The sequence below is a fragment of the Lagenorhynchus albirostris genome, chromosome 14, assembly GCF_949774975.1.
Source record: "Lagenorhynchus albirostris chromosome 14, mLagAlb1.1, whole genome shotgun sequence".
In the NCBI taxonomy this organism is placed as follows: Eukaryota; Metazoa; Chordata; class Mammalia; order Artiodactyla; family Delphinidae; genus Lagenorhynchus; species Lagenorhynchus albirostris.
Genome location: NC_083108.1, coordinates 56,961,214 through 56,982,278, shown reverse-complemented (window position 1 = coordinate 56,982,278; position 21,065 = coordinate 56,961,214). Strand labels below are relative to the sequence as shown.

Sequence of the window (21,065 nt, the reverse complement as noted above, 5' to 3'; positions counted from 1 at the left end):
CGCAGACCTGCAGCATCAGAGTCAACATTTAACCCACATGATCTGTATACACATTCAAATTTGGAAGCTCTGGTCTGGGATGACCCTAAATAAAACTGGTGAAACCGTGATATAGAGGATGCAACACAATTAAATGGAACAGATGGGAAAACTTTTATCAACCTCAGGAATGATAGAAAAGTATGTAGTTAACAACTGGAAATATTATTTGAATAGTCAGATGAAAAATGTCCAGTAAATGTGTGTAAAATGAGTGGCTTTAAGAGAAGGGGTATAAAAGGACATGGAAGACCCCAAGGGAGAGGAAGTGAGAGGAGAGGGCCCACAGTTGGGGCTGGGGCTGGGAGTACGGGCAGGGGAGGGCAGAGGTTGTAGGGGAGAGCTCTGGGTGGCATCAGCACCAGGTGGGGGCAATAGGGAGACCAAGCCAGGGGAGAAGAGGGGCCTGGAAGGAACAGGCAGGAGAGGAGCCGCCCGGGGGCCCGTCTCCCGCACACCTCCTACACCTGACGCAGGGTAATTTCACTCTCTAAAGAGGTGTTTTAAATGAGGAAAAGAAATCTTTCGTACTTACTCATGTATTTACCATTTCCGATGTTCTCCATGCCGTAGTATAAATTCAGGATTTCCTGGACTGTCTCCAGGGGGAAAGACATGCAGTTGCAGGACCCATCCCGCTGTCTCCCTTCCCTGCACATCCTGCACCTCCGCTGTCTGGGGTCTGAGAGCAGCTCTTTGATGTATTGTATTCCGTCCCTACAGAGGGCAAGTCTGCTGCCAGTTACTCTGACACGGTTGGAAATGAAAGGTCTTATGCTTCCCGTTTACATAAATTAAAAATTTTTATTAGCAGATCTGGAAACAGGCAACCCCTCCTCATATAAGAGAGTTTGGTGACTTGCTTTAGCGTTTTGCCTTTTTTCTTCACTTGGACTTCAGGTTGTTTGAAGGTGAACCTGAGATTCCTTTAAGGAGGCCTGAGCCGAGTCTTCTTTCCATGCGTGTGTCCTAGGCATGCCAGCACAACACCACCGGGGACCGCTGCGAGCGCTGCCTGCCCGGCTTCTACGGGCTGCCTTCCCGAGGAACCCCTGGGGACTGCCAGCCGTGTGCCTGCCCGCTCTCCACGGCCTCCAACAAGTAAGCCGGGCTCCTCCACCAGCCGGTCCTGCCCCGCGTGGCCTGGGTCTCCATCCAGACGTGCACTGATACCTTCAGAGCAAGACCTGTGTGTGATGAGAGTGTTAATTTTGCCCTGGGGCAATTAATTGGGATTAGAGATGGAGGAACAGATTCTCTCTTCCTTAAAAAAAACAAACAAAAACTTTGATGTTTTAAATTGCGTAAGGCAAGTTGTGTGAAGGCAAGGACATTTGCATGGCCTTTTTTGCCCTTGGTTTAATGTTGGCCGTCAGTTCCTTCACACGTATATGTTGTGTGCCTACCACTGTGCTAAGAGGCAGAGGAGATGCAGAGATGAATAAAACATGTTCCTGGGCTTCAGGAGTATTTGAGCGAATGACCAAAATATGTAAATACGAGGCTCATTGAGAATGGGCTGAATTCATTTAGTTTAATTTAACGAATCTTTACTGAGCGCCTGGTATATGCTGGGCATCATGGTAGGTGTCCTGAGTGTCAAACTGTTCCTCTGTGGCTGCCGACGCCGTGGAATCCACAGTGCGGTCACGAGGGCAGAGGAAGTGGGTCCACTGTGCAGAGGGAATCTGTGTGGGGCGATTCCCTGTGGAAGCTCTCCATCTGAGACTTGAAGGATGAGAGGGAGTTTGAAGGCAGTGGAGGAGAAGGGCCTGCTAGGCGGGAAGAAGTGGTGCCGCGGTCTGGCAGCGTGAGGGGCAGGTCGGTTTGCGGAGCTGCAGGTGGTCCCGGGGCACAGAGCACGAGGGAGGCGGAGGACGGTTACAGTCACGGCCTCGACCAACATGCTGGGGCTTGTGTGCCCCCAGGCCAGCGGTCTGAAAGTCTCTCTCACTGTTTACCCTTTAGAACTCTCCCCCCATCCACGCCTAGAGGATTCTCCCATGGGGAGTTTTATTTGGAACTCCAGTGTACAAAACAGCAATCAGGGCTGCTCTGGTGAAATCGTGGGGACCTCGCTATGGCCCCCAGGCCTCCCTTCGCGGTCCTCCCAAGACCAGGAATGGAGTATGAAGGGACCTCGGGCTGCATGGGGGCCTCGGGGGATGCTGGTTACACTCACTGAAGTGTGGAGCCCCTTGGCTCTGTCCTGTAAGCGGGCTCACTCTTGGCCAGTGTGGGCAGCTCTAAGGCAGGCAGCCCAGTCCCGGGAACTCGAGGACAGGAACTCTGCCTGAGCATCAGAGCCGGCCTCCTAGAGGAGGGGACCGCTGAGCTGGGCCTTGGGGATGAGCCGGTGAACCCGGGCAGATGGGGAGAAGCGCAGTGCGGGCCGAGGGTCGAGCAGGGAGTGTCCAGTGCCCATGGGCAGGCTGCGTGGCCTGGGGCCTTGGATTCTGGGCTAAGGAGTGAGCACGCGGTGAAAGTTTGTAAGGACAGGAGTGGTAGAAACTAAGCATTTTAATATTTAGGAATTCTGCACCATCCACTGGAGAACTGCATTCATTTCTACTGCTTTGTCAGTTTCAGCCCCACCTGCCACCTCGACGATGGAGATGAAGTGTTCTGTGACCAGTGTGCCCCAGGATACGCGGGGGATTGGTGCGAGAGGTACTCTGCTTCGCTCGACCGGTTTCCAAACATTTTTTTACTATAAATTCTATGTGTTTATTCTTAAATGTGTGGTTAAGTGTGGCTTTAGAGCCTTTGGTATGTCATTATTATTCCATCGGATCACAGAGAAAAACCAGTCGATCGATTAAAAAATTAATGTTGGAAGTCCCTGGGGACTTTTTGATCTCTTTGAGCTAATCTCAGTTTTCATCAGTATCAATAGGAAACTGCCAGGAGTCAGTACTTCTGTTCATACGTTTGAATGTCCCATTACTCTGGGTGATTCCATAAGCACGGGGTGGTTTGATGTAATAGTTGTCTTCTGGCGCCTGGAAGCCAGGGTTATCTGTCCCACGTGTACGTCCCGGTGCCAAATCTGGCTGGACTCCGTGGGAGGTGACATCGCTGAGTGGTGGGATGCGGGTCGAATTGTCTGGGGCCGGAGCATGTCCCCGGGATGTGTGGCTCCTTTTGGACGCCCTCCCCCAGCCACACAATGAGTGACGGGAATCTGTGAATGCCTGAACTCGAGCAGCATTCCTCTCACGGTAAATCTTCGGTAAAGAGTCAGTGTGGTTGATTAACTACTCAGAGAGTCCCTGGATGGTGGGGTAGTGTCTACAGTAATTGCATTTGTTTGCATCCCTCTCTCAATCTTCTATATAGATGTGCAGACGGTTACTTTGGAAACCCAACAGTGCCCGGAGATTCCTGTGTCCCTTGTAACTGCAGTGGCAATGTGGACCCCTTGGAGGCCAGGAGCTGTGATTCCGTCACCGGAGAATGCCTGAGATGCCTTGGGAACACTGACGGCCCCCACTGTGAGAGGTGTGCCTACGGGTTCTATGGGGATGCCGTGACTGCGAAAAACTGCCGCGGTGAGTGTGTGACCTGGCGGTCGGGTCCATTACTTATCACCCTGTGAAGTCTCCATCCATTTACTTACGTGCATCAGAAAGCGCTCAGCCCAGGAGGTCACTTGATCCGGTCTGTGCTGGGTTAGCTTGATCAGTTACTCCAAATGAAGGTCAGGTGGCCTAGAAAGCACGCGCCCTTCCATTTCAGGAGAAAGTGGTCCTTCACAGTGTTGGCACTGCTCCCAGTGACCAGGGAGGCAAAGGAAGCCTGTCCCGTTTGTCAGGGAGATGCTACGGGCTTCGTGAGGCAGATGGGATTTCAGGACGTGGAATGGGAAATGGGGAGACCCTAGCCCCCAAAACTGGTGCGTCTCAGTGGCCTGCGCCTGAGTCACCAATCCCCACGTCGCTCGGCAGGGCTCTCTGCTCAGACCCTTGAAATTACAGACCATGTAAAACCAGTTACTTAGAAAAGCAGATTTTCAGACTCCTAGAATGACAAACTTATAGCCTTAGGGCTGATAACAGCTCTCAGATTTTTTCACACAGTTCTTGAAAAAGGAATGAAAGAGTAAAAGTGACAATTATAAATTATTTTGATAATTTCCTATAAATGCTGGTCCTACTGTGCTGTTACAACGTGGAGACACAAGAGGGAGCAAGAGATCCAGAAAAGATGTTTTCCTAGGATCACGTCAAGAGATTGACAAGCTTCTGTTGCTCTGGGCCTATGAACCCGATCTTCAGCACCTTGACTGGTTATCATAGGTAGATAATTATGATAACCGGTAATTGTATAAAGCTTCAAAGTTTATGGAATGCTTTCACAATTCTCATGGCATTTCTTTTCATCCTTACTGCAAACCTTGATGATTAATTTCTTAGTTCATTTGTCATTTATTAAGTGTCTGTTACTTCCCAGGCACTATGCCAAATACTGTGATTGGAGTTGGAAATTTATTTAATCAGACTTGAAAATCCCAAGTCTATTTGGGAGCTACACACGATGGTGTAGGAGAGAGGCACGTGTGTGGATTCAGGGCTTTGGAGTCTGACTAGTTTAGAGTCCAGGATTGGTCACCAACCAGCCCTGTGACATTAGGCAAATTTTATTAACCTCTCCTAGCAACTATTTCTTCATACATAAAATGGACATAATTATACGTATACACTAAAGCCTTTCTGAAAAGTCAATGGGATGACAAATTTAAAGTTCTAGACAGGGGCTTCCCTGGTGGCGCAGTGGTTGAGAGTCCGCCTGCCGATGCAGGGGACACGGGTTTGTGCCCCGGTCCGGGAAGATCCTACATGCCGCGGAGCGGCTGGGCCCGTGGGCCATGGCTGCTGAGCCTGCGCGTCTGGAGCCTGTGCTCCGCAACGGGAGAGGCCACAACAGTGAGAGGCCTGCATACCGCAAAAAAAAATAATAATAATAAAGTTCTAGACAGTAAATGGTAGCTATTACAATTGCTGGTAATAAGAGCAGTCATTTTTATTATTTTTCTGTACAGTGCTGTCCAACAGAAATGTAAGTCACACATGTAATTTAAATTTTTCTAGTAACCACCTTTTAAAAAGTAGAAACAGGTGAAATACATTTTAATAATACATTTTATTTAACTCAATATATAGAAGTATTATTTTATCATGTAATCAAGTTTTCAAAGTATTAATAACTGTTTTCTTTCTTTTTAATACTGTCTTCAAAATTCAGTGTGTGTTTTATAGCCCATCTCGATTAGGATGCTAAGTTTTCATCAGAAATATTTGATCTGTATTTAGATTACATAAAATTCAATGTTGAAGAAATGGATTCAGACACCCACGTTGTTCAAACATATTTAAAAGTTTTCCATCGTGTTTTCCTTTATGTGCATCCACGCTGACAAACTGCGTCAGCATTTTGCCATGGGGATAAAAGGGAAAATATAAAATAGAAGGTCTCAGGGATGAGTGGAGAGTGCGGGGGAGTGGGGGGGTCAGAACAGGTGGGATTTGGGTCTAGGTCCTCGTTGTTGGCCCAGGGAGCTGGACTGGTTATGGGCTGACCCCGCCTGGCTTTCTCTAGTTTCTGAGCATTTACACTTTTTATTCTTTTCCTATCTCCTTTTCCCCCCCATTCCTAGCTTTGACGAGATGAATTCCTACAACTGTTTCTGAATGTTTCACTAGAAATCCTTCCAGGTCTATAATAAGGGTCCTTCTTACGAACTTCTCAGAAGCCTACACACGATAACATAATACCGTATTTTATTAGGTGAACCTGGTAAAAATGCCAGTGTTCAGTATTACTGACATCAGCTTTGGTGTGATAGATGGCAGTAGTGGCTGTGGACACAGTTGTCCAGGGCAGAGAGTGGTGTGGAGGGAGAAAAGGTTGGTGGGAAGCCTCCTGGGCGCTAATATTAAAGAAACCTTGTGCGAAATAACTTAAGTAGGTATAATTTTTATATTGTGGGGTTCTTCTGAGAATTAAAATACCTGTAAAGAACCTGGCAGAAGGTAATTGCCAGATATTTTAAATTAGTATTATTTATAACATGAACAATTTTTATTAATAATTGCTATTATAATTGTTGTTATAGAGGGATAACTGCAGATAACAGTGTGATCTCTGGCTAGCTACATCACCTTTCTAAGTGTTAGACTTCTCACCCAAAAATAGAGAAAATTATAGTACTTCCCTCGTATGTTTGCTATGAAGGTTCATTCATTCATTTCATATATTGACTGTAACATGGAGACACGAGCTGACGGGTGTGTGATAAATGTGATTTGTTATTATCATCAATATTTGGTGATGATCATACTCGAAGTGAACTTGGAATATTCCCCAGAGGAAGGGTGGGGTTTGAGTAAGGCACAGAAAGGGAGGATCAGAGGGAAATACAAGAGAAAGAGGAAGGAAACCAAAGAGTTTGGAAGGGGTCCCCAAACCTTGGTAAGAGAGAGGTTCAAAAGGTAGAGAGGGTTGCATGGCCCGTCCCACCGAAAGATGCATCAGGACGGAGGCAGGATCTGCTCGCTGGATCTGCACCCGGGAGCCCTGGACATTTTAGGAGGAGCAGTTGTAGCAGCCCAGGGGCCAAGAATTGGGCTGGAAGATTGGGTGGTGTGAAGGGGAAGGGAGGGAGGGAGGGAGACGGGAGGGAGAGCCGGGGCTGGAAACTTAGAGAGAGTTAAGGGTTTGCGGTGGGGGGGGGGGATGGCGGGGTGTGAGTGTGTGATGTTTTCCCTGGGAGACAGTTAAGAGTGGTGGGAGGCTGAGGACGGTTTTAAATACAGGCTTTGTTATTATTTCGGTACAGCAAGGCCAGCAGATGAGGAGAGGACCGCCATCACAAAGGCAGTTTGTTACTCTGGAGGCCAGGTCAGGGGGGAGTCGGGGGCGCAGGGGACACCCCACAGCATGGGGGTGGCTACACGGGGAAGCACCTGGGCTGGTCACGAGGGGAAGTGTGGACAGGAGCGTTTATCTGCAGGAAGACAAGGGCCGGCAGGGTAAGCAGGTCTGGGACTGGCTAGTCTGAATCATTTCAGCCGGTCCGGGGGCCTAGGGACTGTGCCTCTTGTCTGATGCCAGGCCCTGGGGTGACTAGGACTGGTGGACAATGGAATGTCAGGGCCCAAAGGAACCTGAGAGCCAGTGAGGAAGGCGTGGGGTGCGGGCTCTGGATTGGATGGTTTGCATATGAAAGGCATTCCAACAGGTGAGCTGTTTACAGTCTCTGGAAATTGACTAGCCCTGGGCGTGGCTGTCTCTCCAGGGTCAGCAAGGCTCCAGAAGTCAAAGTATCAGAAAAACAGAAAATAAAAGTTAAACTACAAGAATGGGCAGCACTGTGTGGTGCCCATGACACTTGACCAGCCTCCTACAAGAGCTGTGAACATCAATCCATGCACACAAGGGAAAAACTAGGGGAGAGAGGCCCAGTGACATGGCCATAGTCCACCAAGGAAGCAGAATCCCACATCCTTTCCTCTGGCCATCAGCCTTCTAATTTCCAGTGCCCACCCCTGCTCTGCCCCACAAAGGCTGCCACACAAAGTGTGCTGGGGCTTGAGATAATTCGTGATGTTTTTCTTAACGTGGTTATACCATAGGACGGAGAGTGTGCATTTTCCGAGCCCAGGCATTCATAAATGGTACACGTCCTGGGATATCTTGTCAGTGAACATATTACAAATTTTAAATGAAGCACATATTGACAGCTGTGGTACGAAGTAAACGGTTCTTGGACCCGTTAAATTGAATCACTTTGAGAAGGGGGGGGCGACTTTGTGGCTTTAAATATCAATATTCTGGCTGTAGATAAAACAGAAGCATCTGGCCAGAAGGTAAGAACCTCAAAGGAGTCATGACTCAGAACACGGAAATAGTTCATTAAGTTATGATGTACGGTATTAGTTATCTAGGTCGTTATAACTGAGCTTTAAAATATTAAATATGTATGATTGGAATGAGCAAGTGGCTAAATTGATTTTGAAATCTTCTTTGCATGTTTTTTAATGAAGATTGGTTGATATACATTGGTGGCTCATTTTAAAAATTTCAAAGAATTCATGAAATTGGTTAAGTTCGTTTGCCAATTATTATCTTAACAGCTTCAAGTAATTTTTTTTCTCTGTGATGGTTCCTTTCACCAACCTTATTTTGGCTTACTTTTCAGAAAAATACTAAAATTTTCAAGTTACTGCAAAGCAATAATTTTGTTTCATGATTTGAAACATGAATGTTAAAATTTCTCCTTTGGGGATTAAGGGATTTTATAACAGCCGTACCCAGAAATGGGCACAAATATGCCTTCTGTGTGTGTTAGCCTGTGAATGCCATGGCCAAGGCTCCCTTTCTGCTGCCTGCCATCCTGAGACTGGACTCTGTGACTGCAAACCACACGTGACCGGACAGCAGTGTAACCAGTGCCTGGTAAGACGCCTCCTGGTCATTACATACAATTAACGTGTGTGTCAGTGTTAATGTCTATAAATGATGCCTTAACTGGTTCAAATGAAATGGAATCCCGACCACCAGAAATAGCAGGTTCTTGCAACATGGCTGGTGAGTGCTATGCGGCCCTACCTGGAGAGTATGTATTCGGTTTACAGAGACCAGTGGAATGATGTCAAGAACGCTTTAGGAATCTGTGACACATGCAGTTGTTGATTTGGGAAATGTTCTAGTAGATACTAGCCACTTACTAAAATGTATTTTGTCTTCCGTGGCTCTGCCCCTGTGAAACAGCACGGCTACTACGGGTTGGACACGGGGCTCGGGTGCCTGCCCTGTAACTGCAGTGCATCGGGCTCCCTGTCGGACGACTGCACGGAGGAAGGCCAGTGTCGCTGTGGCCCAGGTGTAGCTGGGGAGAGGTGTGACAGGTGTGCCCGCGGCTTCCATGCCTACCAGGACGGTGGCTGTACACGTAAGCTCCTGAATTCAGTGTTTGAGACTTCATTGTAATTCCCAGACTTTTCTTTGAGCTCTCCTTTGACTTCTGTGAAGTTCCTTTACATTCTTTTTTCTGAACGTGTAAGATTTCATACCTTTTTTCTATTTCCTGATCCCTATTCTGGGTAAGTCCACAAACAAGCCTTGGTCAGGCTGTACTAACTGTGTGAGCTTAGACTAATTACTTAACTTTACTTAGCTTTGGTCTCCTCATCTGTAAAATGGAGAAGTCGATTATTCTCTCCATCCAGGAGTTACCGTCAAGGTTGTGCTTAAAGTCCTTAGCATGGCGATTGGCAAACAAGTGCTCGGTAAGTGTTAACTCTCTCTTCTCCCCACCTGTGGAGGCCTTTCCCGATCTTTTCTCTATTTCTCCCACTGTGCCCTATTCTCTCTCATCCAGGAGCAACTCTCCACAAGGAGGAGCATTCACCTCCCGTGAGACACGGCAGGGTGTTAGGGATCACGAGTTTTCTTTCAGGAACTAGAAGAGTGATTGAGATTATTTTAACACAAGGGAAATAACTTGCAGCATCATCTCTGACCCCTTCGGTTGACCTGACGGTCCTGATCTGTAACAACACCTTGTGTCTCTGTTGTAGCCTGTGACTGTGCTCACACTCAGAACACCTGTGACCCGGAGTCAGGGGAGTGTGTCTGCCCGCCTCATACTCGGGGTGCAACGTGCGAGGGGTGTGTAGACGGATACTGGGGCCACGACCCGGAGCTCGGATGCCAGGTGTGCACTGTCACCTGCACATTTTCTCAACTGAGAATTACTTTGCTGTGTCAGGTTTCATTCTTCTTTTACCTATTCGCTTGATTTTAACCTGTTGAGTAGCTTGATGGTTTCTATTCAGAACTCAGTACCGATTGTAGGAATCAAAGTGGAAGAAGCAGCATCCTTAAAATACAGTATTCTAAATTTTCTTCAAGAGTTTAGCTGTGGAATTGATGGTTAGAAGATCAAAAATTTATTTTGGTGCCCTTTAAATATATTCTGCAATATATGCTATCTTCCAGGAGAAAGACATAAATCACTTTATTGGGGGTGGGGGAGGTATGTCCGATCTTCAGCGGTTCTGTATTTCTGTGTTACTTTTGTCAGTTAAACTTAGACTTTGCATTTTGGAAACAGAGGGAGTGTTACTGGACTTCTAAAATAATTTTGCTGGACTGCGTTGTCCTATTAAGTAGATTGAATTTCAGGCCACGGTTGTGGCCCAGCCTGCATGTGTCACAAAGGTTCACTAACGTCCAGCAGCATAAGTCCTGGCCTCTTGATGGCTTGTGGCAAAGTGAGTCCATATGGCAATAGTGAGAGCGATCCATTTGTGTGTATAATCTCCCCACGTTTAGTGTTTTCCTGTAATCCCTATATGTGTACATTATGAAAATATAAAAGCTGCCTTTTTATTTATTCAGTATTTTTCTTGCAGGCCTGCAATTGCAGTAGCGCGGGGTCAGCCAGTCATCACTGCGATGTGCTCACTGGCCATTGCCAATGTAAGCCTGCATTTGGTGGACAGACCTGCCATCAGTGCTCCCTGGGGTACAGAGACTTTCCGGACTGTGTGGCCTGTAACTGCGACCTGAGAGGGACACTGGCCGACACCTGTGGCCAGGAGCAGGGTCTCTGCAGCTGTGCCCCGGAGACCGGAACCTGCTCTTGCAAGGTACTAGCGCCCGGTTCCACTTCCTCCCTCCCTCCCACTCGCCATTCTGACTTCGGGGCTTTAACTGTTTAAATAAGCACTTGGGTTTTAGACGCTTCTCATAATGAGTTTGCACCACCTTCTGGGTCTGGGTTTAAATTTTGTGTGTGCTCTTCTAGAATGATGGATGATTCTTTAGAAGGAATTTGTACTGTTAATTACAAGTGTCAGATGATGGGACTGATTTGAAAAACACGCTGAGTTTTCTATCATGTGTTTCAGTTGGCTGAGTAGCCTATCTGTCTTGAATATACAGGTAAAATAGATAACACAGGGCTTCAGGAAGATTTGTGATTCTATACCTGGTAAGTAATTATTCTCTTGTGCGTGCTGGCCAGACTGGAGAACATTTGTGTTTATTATTTTCCCAGGAGGTTAGATTTCAACATCATACTTAACTCCGTGTATTTCCTTTCATTTTCCCGTTGTGCTTTGTTATTAGAAGGTCCTTGGCCATCTTCTCTGTTCCTTTCCCAGGGTCTGAGAGATGGAATCCTGGTTGATTAGCGGTGGGGGAGGAGGAAGGGGAAACTCATGTGGCTGCGGGGTGACGGGAACATCAGTGGGCGTGTGCTTGGTTCACCACATCTGTGGTAGCCGTTCTCACCACGGGTGGTCAGCACAGGAGGACCTGCCCTAATAATTATCTGGCCCGTGGCTCTCCACCTGACTGGTCACCTGGGACCTCCAAGAGGATCCAGGCCCGCTCCTGGAGACTCACCAGGGAATCTGCATTTTCCAAAAGCTTCCAAGACGATTCTGATGATCAGCTGAGTTGGGGAATCACTGAGTCTGAGAGAACTGATGCTCAGAGAGGTTAAGGAACCAGCCTAAGGAGCAGCTAGTTAGCCATATTTGTTCATCCAAAGTTATTTTTGTGTTTTTTCCCATTTCTGTTTGTTTATAAACCGTGTCTCTCTTTTTCAGGTAGAAATGAGTCTGTCACTTTGTTCCCTTTAGGAAAATGTCCTTGGCCCTCAATGCAGTGAGTGTCGAGCTGGCACCTTTGCTCTGGACGAGGCGGACCCTCTGGGGTGCACCCCATGCTTCTGCTTTGGGCTGTCACAGCTCTGCTCCGAGGCCGAGGGCTACGTGAGAACGCCGGTGGGTTACACACGCAGATAAATGTTCTGTTTGCAAGCCTCTACCCTTGGGAGTTGGGTGAGGGTGGGAGAGGCAGCCAAGTACTTATATTAAATTTTGCCCTTACTGCATCAGAAATTCTAGGAAGCTGATTTGGGTTAGTCCAGAGTCAGAGGTCTGCTTCTGCTGTCCAGGAAGTAAATGGAGCAGGAAACAGGGCGTCAGTGTCGTTCTGTGCTAATCTGCCTGCAGCTTTAGTCGGAGTGAAGAGAAAACTCTCAGCAGTCTCCTTCATGTAATTGGACCTGGCCCAGTATAGGAAGAGTTTGACCCTAAATGCAGTGGTTTAAAGGCATTTTCAGTTCATTTTAATCCAGGTGTTTAAATTGAAAAGAAAAGTCTTTCTTATTCCTGTTATAATAATGAAACTGTCTCGTCTGAAACAGTGGAAGAATCTGACGGTCAAAGGTGCGGCGTTAATTCACATTCTAAAGTGGCTTTGTCCTCCCCTCCGTGACTAGGTAACGCTGGGCTCAGATCAGCCTCTTCTGCGTGTGGTTTCTCAGAGTAACCTCAAGGGTACGACCGAGGGGGTGTATTACCAGGCCCCTGATGTCCTCCTGGATGCCGTGACGGTCAGGCGGCATGTCCACACAGAGCCGTTTTACTGGCGACTGCCCAGGCAATTTCAGGGAGACCAGGTGAGACGTGCACCCAGCCTCCAGCCATCCACATTTCCTGGGTGCACTTTGAAATCAGAGTGGCCTGGGTTGGCCTGTTGCTAACTGGAGTAGTTATTAATTTCCTCTTCTAAGTGGGGATGGAAAAGGTTAACACTTATAAAAATCCCCCAGATGAATGGCTCTTTAAATTTCTCCATCAATTTTGAAAGTCTTTTAAAGTTCAAAACATATTCTTTTTCTTCTTAAAGCAGTCATTCGACAAACATTTATTGTTTTTACTAATAGAGGCGCAATGCAAACTTGGGTGCTATGGCCCGAGAGGGTCTTCTCAAGAAATGGGCGCTCATTTTTGGGGGGGGGGGGACAGAGACTTGAAGGCATCATGTGCATCTTTGTTTATATAAATATAGCAGTCTGTATATGAATTCAGCCTGATTTTTAAAACTTGAAAATATGTGCTCTGATGGCTATACATAATTTTTAATTCAAAGGAGCTTGAAAGTAATTAGAATGACTGTTTTGTTACTTTGGAGCTTACCTTTGTTAGTATCATCAAGAGGAAACATTGGGAGGTGATGGCTGTGGCTGTGGCTTTGGTGATGGTGGTCCCATGGGTGTATACTTATCCCCAAATCCATCAAGCTGTATACAATACATAAGTACAGCTTTTTACAACCGATCACACCTTCATGATGCGGTTTTTAAAACTTTTGAAGGATCGCTTACTTAGGAACGATAGCCTAGGTCAATTTAACGATCCATAATTAAGTAGAATTAGAAGGAAACTCATATCAGACAACGTATCAGACACCACCCACGTGATGTATTTTTAAGACACAAGATTTCTTTCAAATGGCAGCAGACTTATGATAAAATAATTTTAAACCAGTGCTGTGCCAGAGAAGTAAACAACACTGTACTCTTCGACAGCTCATGGCCTACGGCAGCAAACTACGGTACAGCGTGGCCTTCTATTCTTCCAGTGGGATCGGCACCTCCAACCTGGAGCCTCAGGTGCTCATCAAAGGAGGCCGGACCAGAAAGCAAGTCATCTATGTGGACGCGCCCGCCCCCAAGAACGGACTGAGACAAGAGCAGGAAGTGGGGATGAAAGAGGTGACCTAGCACTCTTTTCACACAGGCCCCTCGGGCTGGGAACTCTGCTCTGCATGCAATGAAATCATGAAGCTGCTGTAATAAGAGAGTGAAGAAGAAGGCTTTGGGTCAAAATTCCAGTGGGTTTAGCAGAACTTCTACAGAGAATTCAAATTTCACATTCTCAAGAAATGTATATTAGGCTTATGTTAATTTAGTGCAAATTGCATCTTAAATCCTTTATCGTGGCACACGAGTCTCAACCTGTTTGGATATGATGGTCTGGAGTCTTTGGCTGCGCTTGAATTTGGAAAGTGTGGATTCCTTCCTCCAGCGGATGTTTACTGACTGTCTGCGTGGCTAGCGCTGCCAGAGGTGATGTGAGGCCGTTGATAAATGAGATGGTGCGGCTGCCACCCCTGGGAGGTGACACGAGAGCTTCCTCACTTAAACTCAGTGTCACTTAGAACTGGGCTCACTGCTGGAGAAATTTCTAAAGGAATTAAGTTCATATGCCTCTGAGGATCTGTACCCTGAATTTAATTGAATGTGCTTCTCATCCACAGAATTTTTGGAAATACTTTAACTCTGTTTCTGAAGAACCTGTCACACGCTCAGATTTTATGTCTGTTCTTAGCAACATTGAGTACATCCTCATCAAAGCATCTTATGGCCAAGGATTACAGCAAAGCAGGTACTTGGAAACTTCTAGAAGTTTCCAAATATTTTCCTTATTTGAAAGCAAACTGAAGGGATTTGATTCACTTTTCCTCCTATCTTTAATATCATATATATTTCTGTCCCTCACCAAAACCTTATTAAATGTTAATATTATTAGGAAATATGTGAAAAGTGACATAGATTATCCATCTTCTGTATTAATGTGGATATAACATGTAAGTACAGGATGGTGATATCTTCTATGTAAACAACAAAACAGTTCTGCTATTTTCTGCCCTTAAACTGCAATGCCCATTTCTCTGTCACAGGGCATCAAGAATGCTGTCCCCTGCTCATGTAGTACTACTCCCATAAAGAAAGCCGCCTAGGTTATGGCCAAGCTCGTACTTCAGATTCTTTTAGGTGTGCTTTCTCTAACATTATATTGAAGTTCTAAACTTTTGGCTGTGGACCTTCCCTGTATAATGACTAGTGTGCTTTTAGTGTGTTTTTACCCATTTCCTTTACAGCTGTGAGTAGGAACTACTCTCAAACTGGCAGGAAAGCTCTGGTTTCATATATGTGCCAACATTATTCAGTAATGTGCTGTTTCAAGAAAGTGTCTTTTTAAATATTAGTGTCTCCTCTCATTTCTTAACCCAACGGTTTCACAGAATCTCAAATATTTCTATGGAGGTTGGCAGAAAGGCTGAAGAGTCGCACCCCAAGAGGGAGGTGGCATCCCTTTTAGAGAAGTGTCTCTGTCCTCCTGGCACAGCTGGATTCTCATGTCAGGTAGGGAGACTGTGGTTAACATCCGTTTCCTGGTTTGGGGTTGAAATATGCTTGTTACAGCAGCTCCGAGTGATGAAGAGAACTGTGTGTCTCTATTACATCATTTTTGCCTTTTAAAAATTACTTGTGGTAGAATAGGTATAAACATAAACTTCACCATCTTGACCATTTCTAAGGTGTACAACTCAATAGTGTTAAGTACACTCACACTGCTGTACAACCAATCTCCAGAATTCTTCATCTGGTAAAACTGAAACTCTGTACCCAGTAAACACTAACCCCCCTGGGCCCTCCCCCAGTCTCACCCTTCTACTTTCTATCCCTGTGAATCTACTACTGTAGGCCCCTCATGTAAGTGGAATCATGCAGTGTTTGTCTTTTTGTGACTGGCTTATTTCACTTAGCACGATGCCCTAAAGATGGATCCATGTTGTAGCACGTGTCAGAATTTGCTTTTTTTTTTTTTAATTAATTAATTTATTTTTGGCTGCATTGGGTCTTTGTTGTGGGCTTTCTCTAGCTGTGGCGAGCGGGGGCTACTCTTCGTTGCAGTGCGCGGGCTTCTCATTGCGGTGGCTTCTTTTGTGGAGCACGGGCTCTAGGCACGCGGGCTTCAGTAGTTGTGGCACACGGCTCTAGAGCACAGCCTCGGTAGCGCTAGAGCGCAGAGTGGCTCTAGAGCGCAGCGTCAGTAGCTGCGGCGCACGGGCTTAGTTGCTCAGTGGCATGTGGGATCTTCCCGGACCAGGACTCAAACCCCATGTCCCCTGCATCAGCAGGTGGATTCTTAACCACTGCGCCACCAGGGAAGTTCCTTGCTTCCTTCTTAAAGCTGAATAATAGTCCATTGGATGGATGGACCACATTGTGTTCATCCATCCATTCATCAGTGGACACATGGGTTGCTGTCACCTGTGGCTATTGTGAATAATGCTGCTACAAACATGGGTGTACCAGTATCTCTCCAAGATCCTGCTTTCAGTTCTTGGGGTTTATACCCAGAAGTAGAATTGCTGGATCATGTGGTAACTCTGTTTTTAACTTTTTGATGAAACACCATACTGCTCCACAGTGCCACACCTTTCTAATTCCCACCAGCAAAGCACAAGTCTTCCAGTCTGTCCATACCCTTGCCAACATGTTATCTTCTGGGGGTTTTTTGTTTTGGGTTTTTTTTTTTTTTTTTTTTGATACTAGCCATCCTAATGCGTGTGAGCTGGTATTTGATTTGCATTTCCATGATGATTAGTGTTAATGACCATCTTTTCATGTGCTTGTTTAGTCGTTTGTGTTTCTTTTTTGGAGAAGTGTGTATTCAAGTCCTTTGCGCATTTGTTAATCAGGTTTCTTGTTCATTTCCTTTGCTTTTGCATTCCCTCAGGACTGCGCACCTGGTTACCACAGAGGGAAGCTTCCAGAAGGTGATGGCAGGAGACCGCGCCCTCTGCTGGCTCCCTGTGTGCCTTGCAATTGCAACAAACACAGTGACACCTGTGACCCTGAAACGGGGAAGTGTTTGGTACGCTGGTTTGTTTGGGTACTTGCCTGACGCTTAGAATTAGAGCAGGCCCTGAGCATCTACATTTCCAGTTCGAGGTCATACAAGCTTCTTGATTTAGAGTTTAAATTTAGCTAAATGTAAGATATACGTATATTTCCTTCAGAAAGGTCTAGCTAAGTGGTCTGATAATGTTGGTGGAAATTCTCTTATAAATTTTACTTCCTTGAATCTGTTTATGGATATCAATTTGGGAATTAGTCAAGTGTCTCTTTTTTTTGTTGTTGTTGTTTTTTTTTTTGCGGTACGCGGGCCTCTCACTGCTGTGGCCTCTCCCGTTGCGGAGCACAGGCTCCGGACACGCAGGCTCAGCGGCCATGGCTCACGGGCCCGGCCGCTCCACGGCATGTGGGATCTTCCTGGACCAGGACACGAACCCGCGTCCCCTGCATCGACAGGCGGACTCCCAACCACTGCGCCACCAGGGAAGCCCGTCTCTTGTTTTTACTTGCAGTACTGGTGGTTGTAGTCAAAGTACGTGAGAACCTTCTGTCATAGAATTTGAAGGGTCACCTGGAGGTTTCAAAACGAGTTAATGTCAAAGTTGAAAATGTGTTTCTCTGTGTAAAGTGATGCCCTCTCCTTGCATTTGTTAAAAACTACATGTTGTCCTAGAGGTCTTAGTGTGCATTTGTTTCCTGGCCACCTACCCCTAGGCCGTCAGGGACACAAGGAGAGTTCTGACCACTGCAAAGGACCAAGTGACCCAGACAGAAGTCTTGTGTTCCTGAGGACAAACTCTTGCATCCAGGATTTTCCTTAAGCTGACGAGACCTTATTGATAACATAGAATAACCCGATATTCTTTCCCTACTCGTGAAACCTCATTCTTTCTGATAACTCATGTGGGAACATTGGTTCCTTGTCTAAATTGTGCCAAGACTAACCTGCTTCAGGTAAAATAACTCACTGAAGGAAAATGAGCTCCCCACCAAGAAAGACACACCAAAGCCTTAGAGATCTTGGCTGTGGCCCAAACACAGGAACCAGGGTTCCCACACCAGATCCATCTTCTTCTGTTTGGAAGCATCTTTCATATGTGGAATTTAAAGGCAGTCTCCACTGGGAAAACTGTTAAACCATAGCAGTGCCCAGGTGAATTTAGAAGCTGAAGCACTGCTTGGTTCTCCTCAGTTAAAAAGATGTGTGTTCACCTTGGCTGACTTCATTATATATCTGGAATTAAAGAATTATTCCAAGTCATTCAAGGTAAAGTGGACTTAATGAAGATGCAGATAGCTGCAACACTGTTAAAAAAGTTATTCATTCTAATCAGCTCACGCTCCGGGCAGAAATAAAGTCCTAATACAGAAAATGAGAAAATCTCATTTAAGAATTTAAGGAGAATTGATTTCAGGCAACTTCAGGTGAGATGTAATTAGCTAAGAAGGTCCCTTGGCCAATCACGGGGACAAAAGTCACACGGATAGTTTGAGAAGTTAATTGGTTCTTTCATGCTGCATCTTTCCTTGGTGCAGCTAAGCACTTTGACAAGATTAGGTACTCCTAGGACATTAAATGATTCCCCTCCCTTTCCTGACCTACCAGAACAAAGTTCTCAGGTCAGCGGCTGACCTGTCAACTTATACTCAGGAAAGAACACAGCCCACTTAACCCACCGTCGATTTCTTGAATCATCTATCTGTTCTCTTCTGCCCTCTCAACCCTCCAGTGTGATCACTGAACCCCAACTATGCACAAATCAGTGCGCTTCACATCGCTGTTTGGGTCCCTATACATTTTAGATCCATATTTTAAGGCTCTGAAAGCTGGCCGCACTGGGTATATTTTCTATAAGAAGAATGTATCAGTAACTTCTAGGTTGTGTCGGATGAATGCAATCTTATAATGAACGAAGGCCACAGAGCTGCCAGGGTGTCCAGGATTTTAAAAATATGAAGAAAAATGCTCACCCTTCCTTGAGAATTAAAAAAAGTCAACTGATACGAAACGTGGTAGTGCTGGGCTATTGCCAGATGAGAATGAGTTCTAACAGTTTCCCATTGTTTTCCTCTCCTTTTGAAACATGGGGCCCCAGAACTGCAGCCACAACACCGCCGGAGACCACTGCGATGTGTGTGCCCCCGGCTACTACGGGAAGGTGACCGGCTCGGCCAGCGACTGCTCTCTCTGCACCTGTCCTCACGGCCTCCCTGCCAGGTGAGCCTTGCAGGTGCACTGGCACGCCCGCACCACCCACTGCTGAAGGCGGGCTGCTTCCACTCTCAGCTTCACTTTCCAGGGTCTCCACGTGATCTGTCTTAATGAATACTCTGTGTGTCGAGAAAGGCTAATTTTAAGAAAAAGTGTTCATTCTTCCAGCATTTGAGGAGAATCTTTTCAAAAGCAAAGTATCTGTGTGTTAGTTTTGAGTGTTAGAATGGAACCCATTAAAGAAAGGACTTTCAGGTTTTTGTTTTTGTTTTTTTTTTTTGCGTTATGCGGGCCTCTCACTGTTGTGGCCTCTCCCATTGCGGAGCACAGGCTCCAGATGTGCAGGCTCAGCAGCCCAGCCGCTCCACATGTGGGATCCTCCCGGACCGGGGCACGAACCTGTGTCCCCTGCATCGGCAGGCGGACTCTCAACCACTGTGCCACCAGGGAAGCCCCAGGTTTTGTTTTTTTGAAGACTAATTTTAGCCTCCAACCTGTGGAACCAGTGTGCCTAGAGATGAATTGTTATTAATTTTATGAATAATGATACGAAGAATTCAGTTCCTGTTCAATGCAAGGGAATGGGGTTAGAATTTATACATGCTGATGTCTGATGAAGTGCAGAAATGCTGCATGGTAAGGAAATTGGGGCCAGGTTCTACCTCATACTCATGATGCTTGTATAGAGTTATCTGAACACATAAAAGAAACAAGAGATTTTAGGCAGGAATTGGAATATCCGTGGGTCCTCTTTGGTTGCAACAAAAACTGTAATTCATAAATAACATTTCATTATTGCTTAGAATATTTGACAAGGCATTGAACATGTATAGATCAAATACCAACTTTTGGTATACTAAAATGAAGTTTTCTTTTTAATATTTGTTCTAATCTTCTGTCTTTTATTGTCTCCAAGTAAGTGTTGCTTGACAACGAATACCTAATGAGAGGCACTGTGTAAACTGCTGTAAACTATCAAGCATCCTAAAATGTATTGCTGCTGCTATTTTTTGTATAAAACCTGTATATAAAGTTTGAATCATCAATTTCACTCATGTAATCTAAGCTATATGAATACTTGCATATGTGTATAAAGATGGGCATTGCTTGTACTCACAAGAAATTGGAGGAGGGCACTAAAATATCTCCCTACACGGGACTGATTAAATACCTAGAGTGTATTGTGGTACGTACCTAGAGTGAAATATTGTACCAACACTGAGAAAAGAATAAGGCATTATCTGTATGTACAGAATTGGAGGAATGGCCAATGGAATTATGAAACTGAACATACGGTGTGATGCCATTTTGGAAAACATTCATATCCGTATGTATGTCCATGTCCACAGCTCCATAGCTGTACATGCCCAGAGAAATGTCTGGACGGGTGTTTTACACTTCTGCTTTGCACAGTTCTATACTGTTTGTGTATTTTACTTCTTCAGTTACAGAAAGTCCACACCATCCCCACAGCACACCCCCTACACACACACACACACACACACACACACACACGCTAATAAATTAGTACACTGTTAGGAAGAGACGGTGAGAGTGTGAACGTTCCGTGTGTGCTGTGCATCTGAGAGGCCTCGAAAGACGTGCTTTGTTTTCTACATATTTTGTGTTTTCACTGAAGTCTGTCCCTTTAGTGTTTAAGGAGGGAAAAAAGTCAGAAGTGAAGCAGGGCTCGTAGCAACCCTGTAACTCATGCTGGGAACTTCTCTTACCGGCCAGATACCCCAGCTGTTTCTTTAGTGGTTTGCAGGTACCCAGCTGAGCCTCTAGTTGGTGATTTAAAATGTGGAGGCAGAGGCTATTGAGAAAAAGGAACACGCCAGAAGCTGCAGTCCCCGAGTGAGGGGTCACAATCTGAGTGGATCATCGAGTTTTTGGTGCTCTGTCCTTTTGCTGCTGTAGCCCATCGCCCGACTCCCCACCTTTAGGTCCAGTTACCCTGAGATCCCGCCCTCACTCTGCTTCTTTCCCCTGCTTTTCCCTCTTGCCTTTCACTGCAGTCAGGTGTATCCCCAGCGCTGGTCCAGCTCCCTTCTCCCTGCTGTTCCGCACGTTTGCGCACGTGCAGCTCTCTCCAGCCACCTTTTCATCTGATAAGTCAGATAATTCACGTACATCTCAGAACAAGCCCCTTTTCACCTGGGAAGCTTTCTTGTTTGGTGACTAAGTAGTTGTCTTCTGTAAATTGGGCTGCATCCCCTCAGCACTCACATGGTTGTCACTGGACAGGCATCTGTGAGTATCTTCTAGATACAAGAGATGCAACCGCTTGTATCGATTATGTGT

At 46.0% G+C, this 21,065-nt stretch overlaps 1 protein-coding gene across 1 annotated transcript in view; it reads left to right on the top strand.

Moving 5' to 3' along the window:
• The window catches only part of LAMA1 (laminin subunit alpha 1), a 152,786-nt gene that overhangs the window by 76,006 nt on the left and 55,715 nt on the right, over nt 1–21,065 (top strand). The window contains exons 17-30 of the mRNA XM_060170511.1: nt 1,013–1,140; nt 2,623–2,709; nt 3,379–3,590; nt 8,390–8,496; nt 8,812–8,992; nt 9,621–9,757; nt 10,458–10,694; nt 11,694–11,837; nt 12,338–12,517; nt 13,430–13,615; nt 14,161–14,288; nt 14,929–15,049; nt 16,431–16,568; nt 18,646–18,767. Coding sequence (XP_060026494.1) covers nt 1,013–1,140; nt 2,623–2,709; nt 3,379–3,590; nt 8,390–8,496; nt 8,812–8,992; nt 9,621–9,757; nt 10,458–10,694; nt 11,694–11,837; nt 12,338–12,517; nt 13,430–13,615; nt 14,161–14,288; nt 14,929–15,049; nt 16,431–16,568; nt 18,646–18,767 — 2,108 coding nt within the window. The remainder of the gene's footprint in view (nt 1–1,012; nt 1,141–2,622; nt 2,710–3,378; nt 3,591–8,389; nt 8,497–8,811; nt 8,993–9,620; nt 9,758–10,457; nt 10,695–11,693; nt 11,838–12,337; nt 12,518–13,429; nt 13,616–14,160; nt 14,289–14,928; nt 15,050–16,430; nt 16,569–18,645; nt 18,768–21,065) is intronic.